Below are 15384 nucleotides of genomic sequence, written 5' to 3' on the forward strand. Positions count from 1 at the left end.
CTAGAATTTGAGTATGACGACGTCAGGCTAGCAAAGTGCTCCTTCAGGAGAATCTGCTCACTGGGTGAGCTTTTAAAACCAACTGCATATTGGTTTGAATAATATCTAGCATATTGTACTCTCAATTTCTCAAGTTGAAAAACTGTGCATACCTGTGGGAACACCTTCATAAAATGTAGAGTTTGTTTAATAATTTTAACACTGTGGTGGCTAGCTCATATTTCCAACCATCTCCTATGATTTACCTATGACTTGACCTCCGAGTGCTCTGAAGAGTTTTCAGTAAGATATCTTGCAGTACAGCAGAAAAGGTGGCCACTAAAATGACACTAAAACTTCCTTCTAGTCTGTTGAATATCTGATTTGAATACCTATTGATGATGAGACCTACAGTATGACCTCTGGTGTTCAATTTGAGGTCCTTTTAGGGCATAGGTGAGGGCTGTGTTGTGTTCCTTATGTTCAGTGTCCTTGCATGAACTGCTCAAGTTTGTAAAAAAAAAAAAAAAAAAGTATTCTGCCCATTACAAGATGGATAGGGCTGTCAACGCCAGCAATGAATGACCTACAACTGCACCTAAAACATTCCCTGATGTCAGTACCGTTTTATTATCAAATGTATCAAATCATCCCAGACTGATGAGTGAAATCAGATATGTCTTTGCATCTGATCTCCCCCAGCATGCCAAGGAATGTAATTTCTGATTAACTGCTAGGCTCTTGTGAGAAATGTCTTTTTCTGACAGAAATGATTAGTATGTGATAGTTATTGCACAAAGTGGGAAATGTAAAACTGAAGCAACAGTTCACTTTTTCCTGAAAAGAAGGTATAGGTGCTGTTTGATATTTTTTCTTGGTAATCTGATTCGTTTACCCAAGATTAGTTAACATCCAGTCCAGGATGACTGTATCATGTTCTCCAGTTAAAGCAAGTGACACATGTTCAAAGGTTGGCCACAGCAGACTTCCAACAGACGTTTTGAAACATGTTTGACATGAAGGCTTGAGTTTGATTATCCAGTCAGCCACACACTACGTCATCTCTGCGGCAGGGGTGGCGCAGGTGGGCTGGCCTCTCGTCCGTGGCTCAGTCTCCCAGTCGCCCCTGCCTCTGACCACGCCAGCTATGAAACGCACTAATGCTATTAAACCTGATGGGGGCCGGGCGGTCCTTCTAAGACCTCGGGCTGATCCAGTTTTAATGGGGGTGAATAGCCTGTGAAAATGTCACCGGTCCCTCTCGGATGAGGGCTCATGATGCCTTCTAATTACATGAAGAACATGGGAACGGACCCTGTGGCCAGTTATCTGTGCTTAAATGGATTTTTGAAATCTTGTCCTAAACGAGGTCACATGCACCCCCCACCCCCCTTTCCTCTTTCAGCTCTCCCTCACCCCCACCCTTCTCTTCCCTTTTTTTCTGGAAAGTTCCCAGGTCTGTTCATGACTTCCTCTGGTAGGTCGTCTAGGTCTGGAGAGGTCGCCATAACGGCAGTGAGATCCAAGACACCAGGCTCTGGCACTGGTGACCCTGAATATCAGCCCAATGTTCCAGCACAACCACCCACCAACCCACACACATAGACAAACTCCCTCACTCACAAACACACACACACAGTTAGGATGCCATCTCCAGGGAGGCAGAAAAAGATGCCCTCTTGACCCTGTGACACAACCCTAGGCCACACATGACTCCAACACCTCACAACAGGCTTCAAAGTGGCAGTGGTTATCGGAGGTCATGTGTTCCTCACACTCAGAGGTGGGGTGGCCACGTCCCGCAGTCCTTCCACACAAGTGGTCAGGCGTGTGTTAAAGGAATGAGCCTTCGGACAGGAAGGCTGGGGTACAAGTTGTATTGATAGATGGAGGATGTAGTTAACAATGCTCAACAATAATACAAGTCTAATGCCATAATTCATGTGGAGCAAACATGATTGTTTAAGCTTGATTTATTTTCCATTTCTCCCCATTTTTAGGCCAGACAATGTGAAAACCTCTGTCAAGAATGACTGTGATAATTGGGAGACGTAATAAAAATAAACAAGATATAACTTTGTGTCTTGAGGGAAAGAAACATGTGGATGCACAGCATACATTAAGGTGCAGATTGTTCTGTATACGCATAGACTAGGGCAATGAGAACAGTGGGTCAAGTAGTCTAAATGTTGAAACTACAACCAGTTTCTGTTTGACGGATAACTTGGGCTACAATGGACAATTCTTGACTGATGGTATGCAACTATGCATAATTAAGTCTCCACCAAAGAAGAACAAATTATGATTATTTTAAACATTTTGATGTGACCCTGCTCAACAACGAACCATGCATTTACAAGTACATAAAAATGTACTCTTCAATCGATTGTTAATACTTGTTGATAATTAGTGCGGCAAATTAGACAGGGGAGCGTTTACCAATAATCATCTCTATTACGGTGATTGGTTTAGAACAGATTTGGAAACTCAATAGGCTACACTTTACTTCCCACCCACTCCCTCCTCCTCCTGGTGCACCTGAGGTTAGGGAGTAGGCTACGTCCCACGCTGAGATCCGCTTGCACAAAAAGTTGGAGAAGTTTCCTTAAGTTTCGTCGCGGGTTGCAGTTGGCAATGGAAGAGCTGGCGAGGGAGAGCATCAGCTTGCTCGGCAAACCTGCGCTGGACTCGGGTGGCCACAGGTTGGGCTCCTTTGGCGCAATTTTCATCATGCTGAAATCAGCGCTCGGTGCGGGACTACTCAACTTCCCTTGGGCTTTCGACAAAGCTGGGGGGATCCATACTGCTGTGATGGTTGAAATGGTTAGTAGCCTAACCTCTAGAAACAAATTTCGTTCTGTTGGGTCATCAAACTGATAGATTGTTATACAGCCTAACATTATTGTAAATGTTAAGAGGGAACTGTGTAGCCCTGTTCTGTTTAATCAGCGCTGCTTTGGCCTAACCTTTCATTAATTAATATTTTCTCCATTGGCTTCCGCTGACCCCTGTAACCAATAGCCTATAATTTGTTAATTCTCTTGCCGGCAAACGGTGACTCAGAACATTCCAGTTTAACGCAAACGAGTTTACCTGCCAACCTGCGTGTTGTTATTGCTTATTGTCACATCAGCCTGTCAAAGTTTAGGTTAGCTAGCCTACTCCCATCTCACTAAATTGGAAATGCATAACAACCGTAGACTGTCAGCCTATTTTACTGCGCAAATGAACTCTCTCTCTTCCCCCTCCCTTTTTGCACAGGTGTGCCTCGTGTTCCTCGTTAGTGGTCTTGTGATCCTTGGCTACTCGAGCTCCATCAGTGGCCAGAACACGTACCAGGCCGTGGTGCGGGGCGTCTGCGGGACATACATTGGGAAGCTCTGCGAGGTCTGCTACATCTTTAATCTGTTCATGATCTCCATCGCCTTCCTTGTTATTGTATCAGACCAGCTGCAGAAATGTGAGTCTAAGAGGTTCTTCTAAGACACTACTTTTTTTATTATCATTAGAAGCCATACTTATTTTATAGGCTTATTTGTCCTCTAACCTACCTTTTGCTACAGCTGTGATATTGTCCTCCTATAAGATAGATCACACCATATTGAAGCCAGTGTGAGGCAGCCTCTTGACTTTGTCATGTCCTTGCGTCCCTTGGTCAGCCTGCTCTGTAGTGACCTGATTGCTTGCATGTTGGTGTGTCTCCTTCAGTATGCGTGTCTATCTATGAGTTAATAACTGGATTACCTGAGGCGGACATGCCTTATCACTGGTACACGGACCAGCGCTTCACACTCTTCATCCTGTGTCTCATTCTCATCCTCCCCCTCTCCATCCCTAAAGAGATCAGCATTCAGAAGTACACAAGGTGAGCAGCTAATCAGGTTCTTCACTCTATTATGCAGGGAGTCTTACCATGTGGCTCGAACCGGCAACCCTCCGGTTACAAGTCCAGAGTGCTAACCAGTGGGCCATGGCTGCCCCTCAATTAAATAAAGAGAATCTACTGAAATGGCTGGAATGTGCTGGGGACCTTTAAATGTCTATTGGGGTATTGGATCATTGATTTATGTCTCATGTATTGCTGCTGTTTTGTGATTGTGGATACATTTGATTTGATTTTTTTAGTGTTTTAGGGACCTTTGCTGCAACCTATTTAACCGTGGCTATGATTGTCAAATACCATACAATGCACGCCCAAGAAGTCCCTGCAACCCCTCTATATAGTAGTGGGTGAGTACCCATGGGAAACCAGTTTACACTTTAATTTTAATGTTTAACTGTGTTTGCTAGAGCAGGTCAGGATCAACACTGTAGATCAAGCCATATGCAAGCCGGAGGTAATTTTGTACAAAGTAATGAAGTTCTTTTGGGTTACTCTGTCAAAAGGAACCCTTTTAAACAGTTGCTACTCTGTATATATATGAAGAGTTCAGATGCAAAACCCTCTAAATCCGTCTGACCACTTTTCTTTTAAATGAGCATTTAAATTCAGGCTCCTATAGGTTTAGCGTATACTATGTGTGGAGAGCATCCCCTCACCATCTTCATCTCATTTTTGACATAGGTGGCATTTAGAGGCTTTTGCATCTGAACCCTTCATATATATGTTCTTTTGATCCCGTGAGGGAAATTTGGTCTCTGCATTTAACCCAATTAATGAAACACACTCAGCACACAGTAAACATGCAGTGAGGTGAAGCGCACACACTAATCGCGGCGCAGTGAGCTGCCTGCAACAACAGCGGCACTCGGGGAGCAGTGAGGGGTTAGGTGCCTTGCTCAAGGGCACTTCAGCCGTGCCTACTGGTCGGGGTTAGAACCAGCAACCCTCCGGTTACAAGTCCGAAGCGCTAACCAGTAGGCCACGGCTGCCAGCTTTGCCATGCAGTCCCTTCATGATCTGAAAGTGAGGCAGCATGCTATTACTGTAGTCAATAAATAAATGCATAAAATAGTAAATTAATAGATATAATTTTGGCAGATAGATCTCATGTTGAACTAATGCTTCATGGCATTAGTTGAACAGTTTTAAGGCATTCTAATGTTTACCATTATTATTATTATTATTATTATTATTATTATTATTATTATTATTATTATTATAATAATTATAATATGTCTTTTTTTAAAACCCAGATTAAGCTCCTGGGCTTCGATGTTCAGTGTCATCCCAACTATTTGCTTTGGTTTTCAGGTGAGTTAACAAACCTATTGACCTTTTTTCCGCTTACTGGCCCCAGGGTCAACACAATACCTCTCTACCACACCCCCCACCTCTGTTTGAACCGAGGGAGGAGAATAGAGGCTAGCATTCTCCTCCATTTAGACCTCAGTCATGTCTGTTTAGATACTGGATAGAAGGGCAGAAATCCCTCTTAATATTTGATGCCAGGTAAAGTGTGTGTGTGTGTGTGTATCCCTCTTAATATTTGATGCCAGGTAATGTGTGTGTGTGTGTGGTCAATGGCGGTTCTTGAGCTATATAATAGGTTTACTCTGTATTGTTCATGTAACCAAGGCAACGTGGGGGTGAGGGGGCATGATCAGAAATGTACTAAAAGGGAGGTGGGGAGCAGCGCGGAGGCGCTGGGTGGGTCCCTGGACACCACAGCCTCAGGGCAGATTGATGACCACGCTGGAATAGGAAGATGGAAGTGAGGGAGAGCAAGCTGAGGATATAGAGTCCTTGTGCCGAAGGAAATGGGCTATTGTGGAAAATGAGAGAACGGTTTAAGATGCCACTTGTGCAGATGTTAGGCTTCCCCTTCATCTCTTAGAAATGGAGGGGATGTGGTTAGGGGTTGATATTTACGTACATTCAGTGTATTATGTGGTGGAAAGCGAGATGTCTTTTTAAAAGATTGAGACCTGTAATCTTGACCAGTGCAGTAGGAGAGGTCTGTGCCCCCCCCCCCCCCCCCCCCCCCCCCCCCATGCAGTGGGAGATGGACATTTCCAAGCGTGACCCTATGTGAATTAATGATAAATGTCAAGTAACTGGAAATGTCAAGGATTGTTACATGTTAACCCTCTTCACTCTTGGTGTGTAGATATTCATATTCTACTTGGGATAAGGAGCACCCCTCATGGCTGCCCTTGATATCCACCCTCTCGTACTAGAGCTCAGTAGTACGTATGGTGTGGGCTGTAGAGTGTTGGATGAGATCTGGTTGTGCTTAGGGCTGGGCAATTTTGGCCTCCTACTATTATCAAATTAAACAAGAAAAACATTATTTTTGCCACATTCCCTTTTGTGATGTTCCACTTTTAATACGGTGTTTTAATAAGTTGTTTTCTTTTTTGGAAGTCCAATACAGAATGCTTCCAATGCCAATGATTGGTGTAAGGTGTTAGTTCCAAAGTCAGTAATGGTGTTAAATAATTGTGATCATGGTAACTGCTACAATCAAACAGCCCTAACTGCTCCATTTTGCACTCTCTGCTCCAGTGTCATGAGTCTTGCATCGCCATCTACAGCAGTATGGAGAACAAGAAGATGTCCAATTGGGTGTTCATCTCTGTGGTCTCCATGATTTTCTGCCTGCTCATCTACTCCCTTACTGGTACACACGGCTGTTCTGGAACATAGACACACATTACTTTGACCTTCGGTGTATTTAAATTTTGTTTTTTATATAATTATATTTTATTATTATATTATTGTTTGGTATTTATTTAGGTTCTGTATAGCTTAAAATCATAATTTCTGAATGGTTTCCTTGCAAAGTTTTTTTTTTCATTGATGACCACTACCTTTTGTAAAGCTTATGAGTTGACTTTACCATTTCATCGCCCTGTTCTGTCCCTAGAAAAAAAAATCCTTAATGAAGTTAGTAATCAGTCTGTGGAGTTCACACAGAGCAAGGGTGAGCAGCAGGCCACATAAATCTCACTTCACCACCCTGCTAACAAGATTTCTCCATTACCGTGCGTTTTGGAAGCCCACCATATAGCATAGGCAGGGAACAAAGGAGATGAATTGAAATGACAAAAGGTTGGCACCCCTGAAAAGGAACAGAAAGGAATCGATACAAAAGTGATTCTGTTCAAACTCTGTGCCATCAGGTTTTCTGAGGGGAGTGTTATTCTCCTTGAGGAATCTTTTTTTTTTTTTTTTTTTTGGCTTCTCAGAAATGAGCACTTGGAAACGCTCTTGACAACTCAGCTCTGTCAAACTCAAGTGTGACCTTCACATGCCCTGTCCTCTCCCCCCCCCCCCCCCCCTGTTCTACCTCAGGTGTGTATGGGTACCTTACCTTTGGGAGTCGCGTGGCCCCAGATGTCCTGATGTCGTACACGGGGGACGATCTTCTCATGATTGTTGCCCGGCTTCTCTTTGGAATTTCCATCATCACCATCTATCCCATAGTGCTCTTGCTGGGAAGGTGTGTTGACACCACTTACCTCACACACTAAACTCTCAGATCTGGTTTAACGCACATGGATTAAGACTAGTGCTAGATAAAAAAAATCTCCATTGGGAACTAAAAGCTTTTAGTTGAGGACCAGGCTTAATCCAGGTACAGGAAACGGTCAATGTGCAGCCTTAGACATTGCAACATTTTTGTAGTTTTTACTAAAGCAGAATAAAGTTCTTGAAAAGAGGGGAGGAGTTTGCGACTCTCTTGGTGTGTGTTAGTTATGTTCCCAATATGTCAAGTACCATGCAATTACACCTACACAATCCAAGTATACCTACATGCTAGTATTATGTTACATACCTGCCTGTGTTCTTTTCTGGAAACTCGCATGTATTCTTTCTCCTGAGTCTTAATTAGCCTCTATATGCATGTCTACATGATGGATGCATGCATGTACGTGGTGTTCTCCATTTGCCTGACTTTTTCTTTTACGTTTTCTCAAAATGTGTGTACTTGACTGCAAGTTTACCTGACATTCTAAATGCCAGTAATGTATAACATAACGGAGTAATTGGGTAAAATTGAAAAATTGTTAAACTTAATGATCGTGTTGAATGTTTGTCATCGGTTCTCCCCTGTCTTAAGGTCTGTGATTCAGGACCCTCTGCTGAATTTTAGAAGCAAGGGCTCAACAGTAACAAAATCATACGAGACGCGTACCCGCTTGGCGCTGACAATCGCGTGGATCGGAGTGACCCTCCTTGTGGCAGTGTTTGTCCCTGACATCAGTAAAGTCATCAGTGTCATTGGAGGGATTAGCGCATTCTTTATATTCATCTTTCCAGGTGTGGGGAAGAGACTAGTTTAAAAAAAAAAAAAATTATTTTGTTCAGTATGCAAATTCATTGGACTGAATTTGACTGAAATTTCTGCAGGTCTCTGTCTCATATTTGCAGTTCAGTCGGAGCCTGTTTCGACCTACATGAGGTGAGTGTTGGCAAAGGTGTGTGTGTGTGTGTGTGTGTGTGTTTGCAGAGAATGTATTGCATGTTTTTGCTATAATACTGTAGAGTTGCCCCACACTAGTCTGCCTACTTGTTATTACCCAGCAAAAGATCAGTATGGGCTGATCTACAGGTGAGGAGGTTCAGTTGTTCCTGTTCAGATGAAACTGATGGCTGACTAAGAAGGGTGCTTTAATTTGCCATGACTGGTGCAACACAGGGTGGTGTGATCTGTGAGTCACATAGGCCTACAGCCTTCTCTACAGTGGACGTAAGCTTCAGGTTTTGACATTAGTGTGACCAGTAGCATTCAGCTAGTGAATGACAGACCCGTGGACAAAGTGACAGGAAGGCACTGACTTGAGTAGCCACAGAGAACAACAGTGGTATGCTGAAGGCAATCTCATGCGTGATATGAGCTTGCATGCCATACTGTGACGTGCAGAGTGCCACGTTAGACCAATAATATTCCTTTGAGCTAGGAGCAGGCTGCAGTGGGCACAGAGGTATCAAAACTGGATAAGATGAAGACGACCTGCACTTCTAAACCTTGATTTTTGCTGGTGTGTGTGTGATGCTGTTGTGGTGCACTGTAGGTCCCATAATACCACCCAGGTTTAATACTACAGATTCCCATCACTGTTGCTGACCGCATGCATTGCATGTAATCAGTTGTCACGGCGTCTGAGGCTTTGGTTCCGTCTGTGAAGCTTTAATGTTACTCTATTGATATTGAAGGTGAAATGAGTTACAATGTCTAATTTTCTTGTGTGTCTGTCTTCTTGAGGGGGATCCTGACTGCATGGGGTGTCATCACGCTTCTCTGCGGCGCCTTCATTTTTGGGCAGAGTACATCTATAGCCATCATGCAGGTTTTAAATAAACTCTAATCCACGCCTCTCTCTCACCGTGTCCTCAGCCAGGAGTTTCATGTATTCACAGGGGGCGGCTGGAGGGGCGGATGTTTCTTTGAGGAATGTTTACTGGAGTCAGGCTCACTCTTTGTACACAGCCCGTGAGTGGCATCAAAACAGTATGGTGCTCCATGCAAAAATACTATGCATCAGCCTTTAGAGGAGGAGCTGTGTGCAGTGCGTGGAAAAACAAAACGTGTGTGTGTGTGTGTGTGAGTGACCAGAGGGGTATTTCACAAATGCAGAATTAAGACATCCAAGATAAGTGATAAAGCAAGGTTTGACATAGCGTTGTCTGGTCATCCTAGCTCATCGTTTCACTAATGCCAATCCAGGATGAGTAGGAGCGACTATGTCAAGCCAGGTGTAAGTAATTCAGGATGTGTGCGCGTTCTTGTTTCTGCTCCAAGTGCCCACGGTTGGAATAAAAAAGACGCGGAAAATAGCGTCATTCACACAAAGTGAACAACGGCTTTTGATATAGACTAACAATTAAGTAAAGTTGTCCTTTTTGGAATGGGGAATCATGGCTATTTCTGTAAAACAGCAGGAGTAGGCGTGGTAGACCAACTGAATGCAAATTTACGTATGCACCCACGTGTGAGTGCTTCCTTGTCTCAGCACGCAACGTCAATAAGAAAGTGCTTGCCACTGCAAATATGCAAACAGTATGATACTACAATATTAATATTGTAGTTGAAAATACCTTCGAAAACTTGCCCCTCCACTACCAATCAACTACAGTAGGCCCTAGGCTATTCATGAAACGTCAATCAATAAAATAAACAAACAATGAGTACCTAGGCATATGTTAATAATTATAAGGCTATCACAATTAAAATAATAACCATATGGTAGTAGGCAGACAGTCTGTTGTTTTGCGAGCAAATACATTTAGCAAATAGTTTATAAATGGAATAAAGCTCCTTAAAAATTAGCATAGAGGTCTGATGTGAATAGCAGAACCAATAAGACTACATAATCACCATTAGAATGAACTTAGCTTGGCTGTTAGCCTGGTCGGGACCAGGCTAGGTGCAGAGAATAAATCCCCATGGTAACTTATGTGCCATCTCTTTAAAAACCAAGTTAAGGCTAAATTCATCCAGGATAACCTAAAAATCCCAGCTTAATCCCTTATTTAGGTTTTGTGAAATACCCCTCAGGACAAGCAGTGAATTTGCCTCCAAGCCGGAAACATCTAATATATATTCCCCCTCATTTAGAGTGGCTGATGTTTTTTCACCGGGAATAAGGTTGACTAAAAAAAGATTTCTCATTATTTGAGGAGTGGTCCATGCCCTGTTACTGAAGGCACACGTCTTGAAACTCTGTTAGTTTTGGTACCAACTCTCATGACACAAGGGGGGGCATAACTTATTTTTGCTTTGAATGTTAAATGTGTTGTGTTGTGTTCCTGTTGGAACTTGGATTGTTATGTTTCTTTTTGTACAATGATCAGCCTTTTGGCTTGAATTAAAAATAATAGGCCTAATAATGTTTCATATTATGAAATGTGTGTGATGTGTGCACTGAAGTGGAATGGAAAGAAATTAAACAACAATATTTTGAACCTTTTTCAATTTTTATTGAATTGCATCGCTCTACATAATCTAGAATTTAAACAAAGTTCAAACGACTATAATGCTTGCATCCCTGCAATACGTCTCTACACTCACATCAAGAGAAAGCCAGTTTTACTGAAACATACATAGGTATAAGAATTAATATTTCAATAAACAATGCCATAAAAGTGAATATTCATTCGGTAAGTCTTTTTTCTTCTTCTCCTGGTCATATACTTTAACGTCATATTGTTGGAATATTATAAAAGAACATAATTAACTGCACAAACCCCATTGAAAGTAGCATAGCTAAATACTACTGAGTTACTGGACATTTGTTTGAACATGCACTCAGGTGAGGTACAGTGGAGGGGAGGAAAAAGGGCCACAAAAAAAGAAAAGAAGCCATTTTGCACAGTACATCCCACAGCTAGGAGGGTCACTGAAACGGCCAGGGCACTAGTGCTATGACCGGAGCAAACCTGTTTTCACAGAGACAAACCAGTTTTACTGGGGTGCTGTAAGGTTTTATGCTTTTTAATCATTATGAAACTTCAGGGTCTATTTTTTTTTCTGTAGTCCTGGTTCAAAAAGAAATACACCTGGACAAGAATGACAGAATACACATGTAATCATGGTATCGATAGATGTGGGGGTACCTAATTTTGAGAACTAGTTCATCTCGCTAAAGAAACTGCCAGTCGTTCTGTACTGTAGGAGACTAAAATGATGTCATTACTGCAATCCACTAAATCACTTTACAAGATCAACTCTGATAAATAGATATCTCCATTGTAAATATTCATTTTAAATTCTATATCTGCAGTTTACATAGATAACTCTTCATAGACTTTCTTTAGAGAATACTTATTCACATACATTGTGCTCTTAGAATGGTTCTGATTGTGTTTAGTGTAGTTCTAATTGGCTGAGCTGGACCAAAGTATACACTGGTTTGTGGTGGGTTTCTTCCTTTATGTATAGTGTGAATGGTGTGTGAAAACAGTTTTAATTCCCGTAGTACTGTTTGTCTGATAGAAGCATGGGGCATCGCTCTTATGCACAGTTAATTGCAGGGAACACTGAAGATCGTTAGCGTGATATATATGCTGTGAGGTTTAGTAGTACTGGCATAAAAGCAGTTTCTTCAACCCTCTACGGCCGTGAAGGAACAACGCCATTAAGTTGACCTGCTTTGCTGGCATTGGGGTCAACACAAGCCGCAAATGTCTGTGAGGGAGTGTTTTAGTGGGACTGCACTGTCAAGAATTAAACACACATAAACCTCCGGTGCGTAAAAACGAAGCTGATGTTATACCATTGACTCCCACAGTTGGCGTTTATCGTTTCTGTGACTAAATGGATTTCACAGCTTCCAGAGCTCCACACGCAGCGTAATCAGCCCACTGCAGCTCTGACGAGAGACTGCAGCAGAAGCCCAACTTCACGTGTGAGAGCTGTCACAGGGAAATTAACTTAGATCTGCTCAACGCTCTCTGCAATTAACACCTTACATTCTGCCTCAATATCAAACAGACACTGTGTAAACAAGTCATTACAAAAGAGAGGGGGGGAGGCTTTAAGCAGAGAGGGAGTGGGTGAGGAGGTGAGCCTAAGGGGTGGACAAGAAGAGAGGAGTGTTTGGGCATTCAGGCATACGGCGGACGCGTTCCACCAGCAGAGAGGCCTCGTCCACATCATTCTCTGCTTGAATTGCACCAGGCAGCTGCAGTACAAACAGATGCAAAATGGGAGGAGTAAGACAATGTCAATCAATAGGTTGAACAAAGCTATAGTACATGTGTATTTTTTTTGTGGCAGGGTTTGAGAATAGGCATTTCTTTGTGGCATTAAAGTTGGTGTTAGCAATATCTTCATACACAAAAATAGATAAATGTTCCTGCAGCTCAACCAATATTATGCGGAATGCACACTTACAGTATAAAACCCTGAGTTAAAAGGGATGCAATTTCTTGGGTTGATGGATAAATTAGGCAACTTGGCTGAAAGTATGGTACAAAGTAATTGGGGTTAAGACAAAAATGCCTGTCCTGTGCTCTGCAGACAGTACCTGTGATGCTTCAGGTCCTTGACCAGACACTGGCTTTGCTACCTAAAATTATTAGCATTATTAACAGTACCAATCAATGAGGTAAGCTGGCTGAGTCCTACAGCGGAAGCTTCTGGAAGAAGTCAGTGAGAAATGCTTACAGGACTCAAGGCATCTTTATTCGGGCACTAAATCACAGCAGATAAGGGCCCATTTTTATTGACACCAAACATCATTACTTTATTTTGACCAAGAGCTCTCCGACACTACATTGGTCAGACACTGCAGCGAATAACAGCTAACATGGTTATCTGCGCCACACCATGCCCACTTTGAGCCATTTCCTCTCATCTTATCTGTATCCCTTCTTTTTCTCTCTCTTGCTCTCGCTCTCTCCCTCTATGCCTTCCCCACCCCTGCGGCGGGACATCAACCTGGACCCACCTGGCACGGCTACAGTGGACACTGCCTCAGGCTGGCACAGGGTGTCCACTTTCACATGCTGAAAGGCCTTGGCATACGCAGTCTGGAGGTGCCTGATATGGGTGGTGGGGATGGACAGAAAAACAGCAGAGAAGTGGGTCAGTTCCCAGTGATGCAGTATGTAAGTGATGCAGCAGCACAGACAGTTGTATGTACAGTACAAGTGTAGTCTACATGAATGGATAGTTCAGCATAGTGATGTGAACAGTTATGTGTATAAGAGCACAGTCAGATGTATGTTGTCAGAAATCTTAAAGACTACAAGTAAAGTATGTGGACATTTCCTTTAAGGATATAACAAATATGCACAGGTTTTAAAAGAAATGTCATTACAATATATATATACAATATATAGGCTAGGTGAGGGTACATGTTTCATGTAGGCAGTAGATTTGAGTAGATGTTTAAAGTAGCATATGAGCTATGGTGCAATAAAATATGGTATATGCTATGACATGACACACACCTTTGCTTGTGGCAGACACATGTTCTGTGTGTACAGTATAGAACCTCTACACAACTTTAGAAGCAGCCTTGCCCAACCCTCTGATTCATCTAAAACCATGTCTGATTGAAATATTAATAGGATAGCAGCAGCCAGAAGGAAAGCTATTACAGGCATGGAACAGCCCATGAAAACATCAATAAGTCATACAAACTTAATCCGGATGGGGAAATTCTTAATAGAGTAGTGTACTGCAGATATCTGCGAACTTGTGCTAGTGTACACACACACACACACACACACACACACACATCTACAGCTCAGGTGCTGTCTCCAGAAAGGTCTTTTACAGGGTAAAGGCAAAGCTATCTAGTCAAATATAATTACACTCCTTTTATGTCTTATGCCAAATATTAAGCACTTCCCATGGGATCTACAGTAAGCATTTTGTTCCTCTGCACACACAGATTGCAATTTATTTCACTTGGACAGTCTTTTTAAATCATAGTGTTGCACTAATTAATTGCTTTCAATGTTGCATTTAATTCAGACTTCGATAGGACCATTTGTCCTCTCGCTCCAACGAATGTGAAAAGTTCCCATAAACTCAATTTTCGGCGTACAATGGCGGTGCAGGAATTGAACAGGAGCAAAGTGAATTGAATTGAAGGCGGCACCCACCTCTTCCATTCCTCCTCCCCGTCCCAGAACTCGTACACCACGAAGGACAGTCCACTCGGCAGTCGCACTGCAGTCACGCTGGGGAGATACACAGGGCAGCAGCACGGGGCAGAGAGGAAGGAGAGAGAGAGAGAGAGAGAGAGAGAGAGAGAGAGAAACACACAGACAGCAGTCATCCATAATGTACCCCAGGGCTCCACAAACCTTTATGTCCACACTCCATCTTTTAACTATGTGGAGGCCTAGAGAACAACAGGAGATAAATATGCAAGATTGCATGGAATAATGTTCAGGTGAAATTGACTCAGCACAATTATTTTGGTATTTCAAATCAACAGAAAAATCAAAATGAATGTAAAAGTTTTTCAATATCTTCTCTTTATCTAAATTCCAAACAAATTCAGAGACCAAATGATTAGTATTAATTAACCTCTACTAGATCACATACAGTATAATAATGTAAGTGGCATGTTTGTGGGCGGCATCACTGCCTAGTGCCTCTCAGGCCCCCACTGCCATAACCAGCCACTTTCAGTGAGTGTGTGTATGTATGTGTGTCTGTCTGTGGGTGCATGTTTATATGTACTGTGTGTGTGTGTGTGTGTGTGTGTCTCAATGCACATTTGGGTCAATTTAACCCCAATATTATGTATGTATGTAGTATGTGTGTTGTAGTATTGTGCATATGTTTTCATTAACATGTTTTTCTCCAGAAATGAGCTAAGGCCATACATCACCTAAAAACATATTTTTTCTTTTAGTAAAAATGCTAAACTAGTCAATTTGACCCAAACACTACACAAAGTTTAAAGGGAGGACATTCCTGCAGTCATGAAGTTAGTTCTTGTGTGTAATAATCCTAGACTTACAGAGTTAATATTTCATGCATTATTAGTGTTAAA

At 42.4% G+C, this 15384-nt stretch overlaps 2 protein-coding genes across 3 annotated transcripts in view; one reads left to right on the forward strand and one right to left on the reverse strand.

Annotated features, from left to right (window-relative positions):
* The first annotated feature begins 2490 nt into the window (after nt 1-2490).
* slc38a8a (solute carrier family 38 member 8a) lies at nt 2491-9497 on the forward strand. The gene is made up of 10 exons (XM_042108810.1): nt 2491-2802; nt 3241-3439; nt 3688-3844; nt 4105-4209; nt 5116-5173; nt 6428-6542; nt 7217-7364; nt 7986-8185; nt 8276-8327; nt 9132-9497. Exons 1-10 carry the CDS (start codon nt 2614-2616, stop codon nt 9232-9234), a joined length of 1326 nt encoding a protein of 441 aa, XP_041964744.1. The 5' UTR covers nt 2491-2613; the 3' UTR covers nt 9235-9497.
* A 1327-nt stretch (nt 9498-10824) lies between these two features.
* The window catches only part of necab2 (N-terminal EF-hand calcium binding protein 2), a 77142-nt gene continuing 72582 nt past the window's right edge, over nt 10825-15384 (reverse strand). For both annotated transcript variants that reach the window (XM_042108815.1, XM_042108814.1), the window contains 3 exons: nt 14483-14560; nt 13318-13409; nt 10825-12549 (listed from right to left, as the gene is read on the reverse strand). In XM_042108815.1, the coding sequence (XP_041964749.1) occupies nt 12521-12549; nt 13318-13409; nt 14483-14560 (199 nt within the window). In that variant the 3' untranslated portion in view covers nt 10825-12520. The remainder of the gene's footprint in view (nt 12550-13317; nt 13410-14482; nt 14561-15384) is intronic.

This window comes from Alosa sapidissima, chromosome 11 (genome assembly GCF_018492685.1).
Source record: "Alosa sapidissima isolate fAloSap1 chromosome 11, fAloSap1.pri, whole genome shotgun sequence".
NCBI classification, from domain to species: Eukaryota; Metazoa; Chordata; class Actinopteri; order Clupeiformes; family Clupeidae; genus Alosa; species Alosa sapidissima.

What these genes read in the sequence shown, in the direction of transcription:
- slc38a8a (XM_042108810.1), top strand. Translation starts at nt 2,614, where the DNA reads ATGGAAGAGCTGGCGAGGGAGAGCATCAGCTTGCTCGGCAAACCTGCG. An exon ending in ATCAGACCAGCTGCAGAAAT is followed by an intron (nt 3,440 to 3,687) that starts GTGAGTCTAAGA and finishes TGTCTCCTTCAG; the next exon opens with TATGCGTGTCTATCTATGAG. An exon ending in CTTTATATTCATCTTTCCAG is followed by an intron (nt 8,186 to 8,275) that starts GTGTGGGGAAGA and finishes AAATTTCTGCAG; the next exon opens with GTCTCTGTCTCATATTTGCA.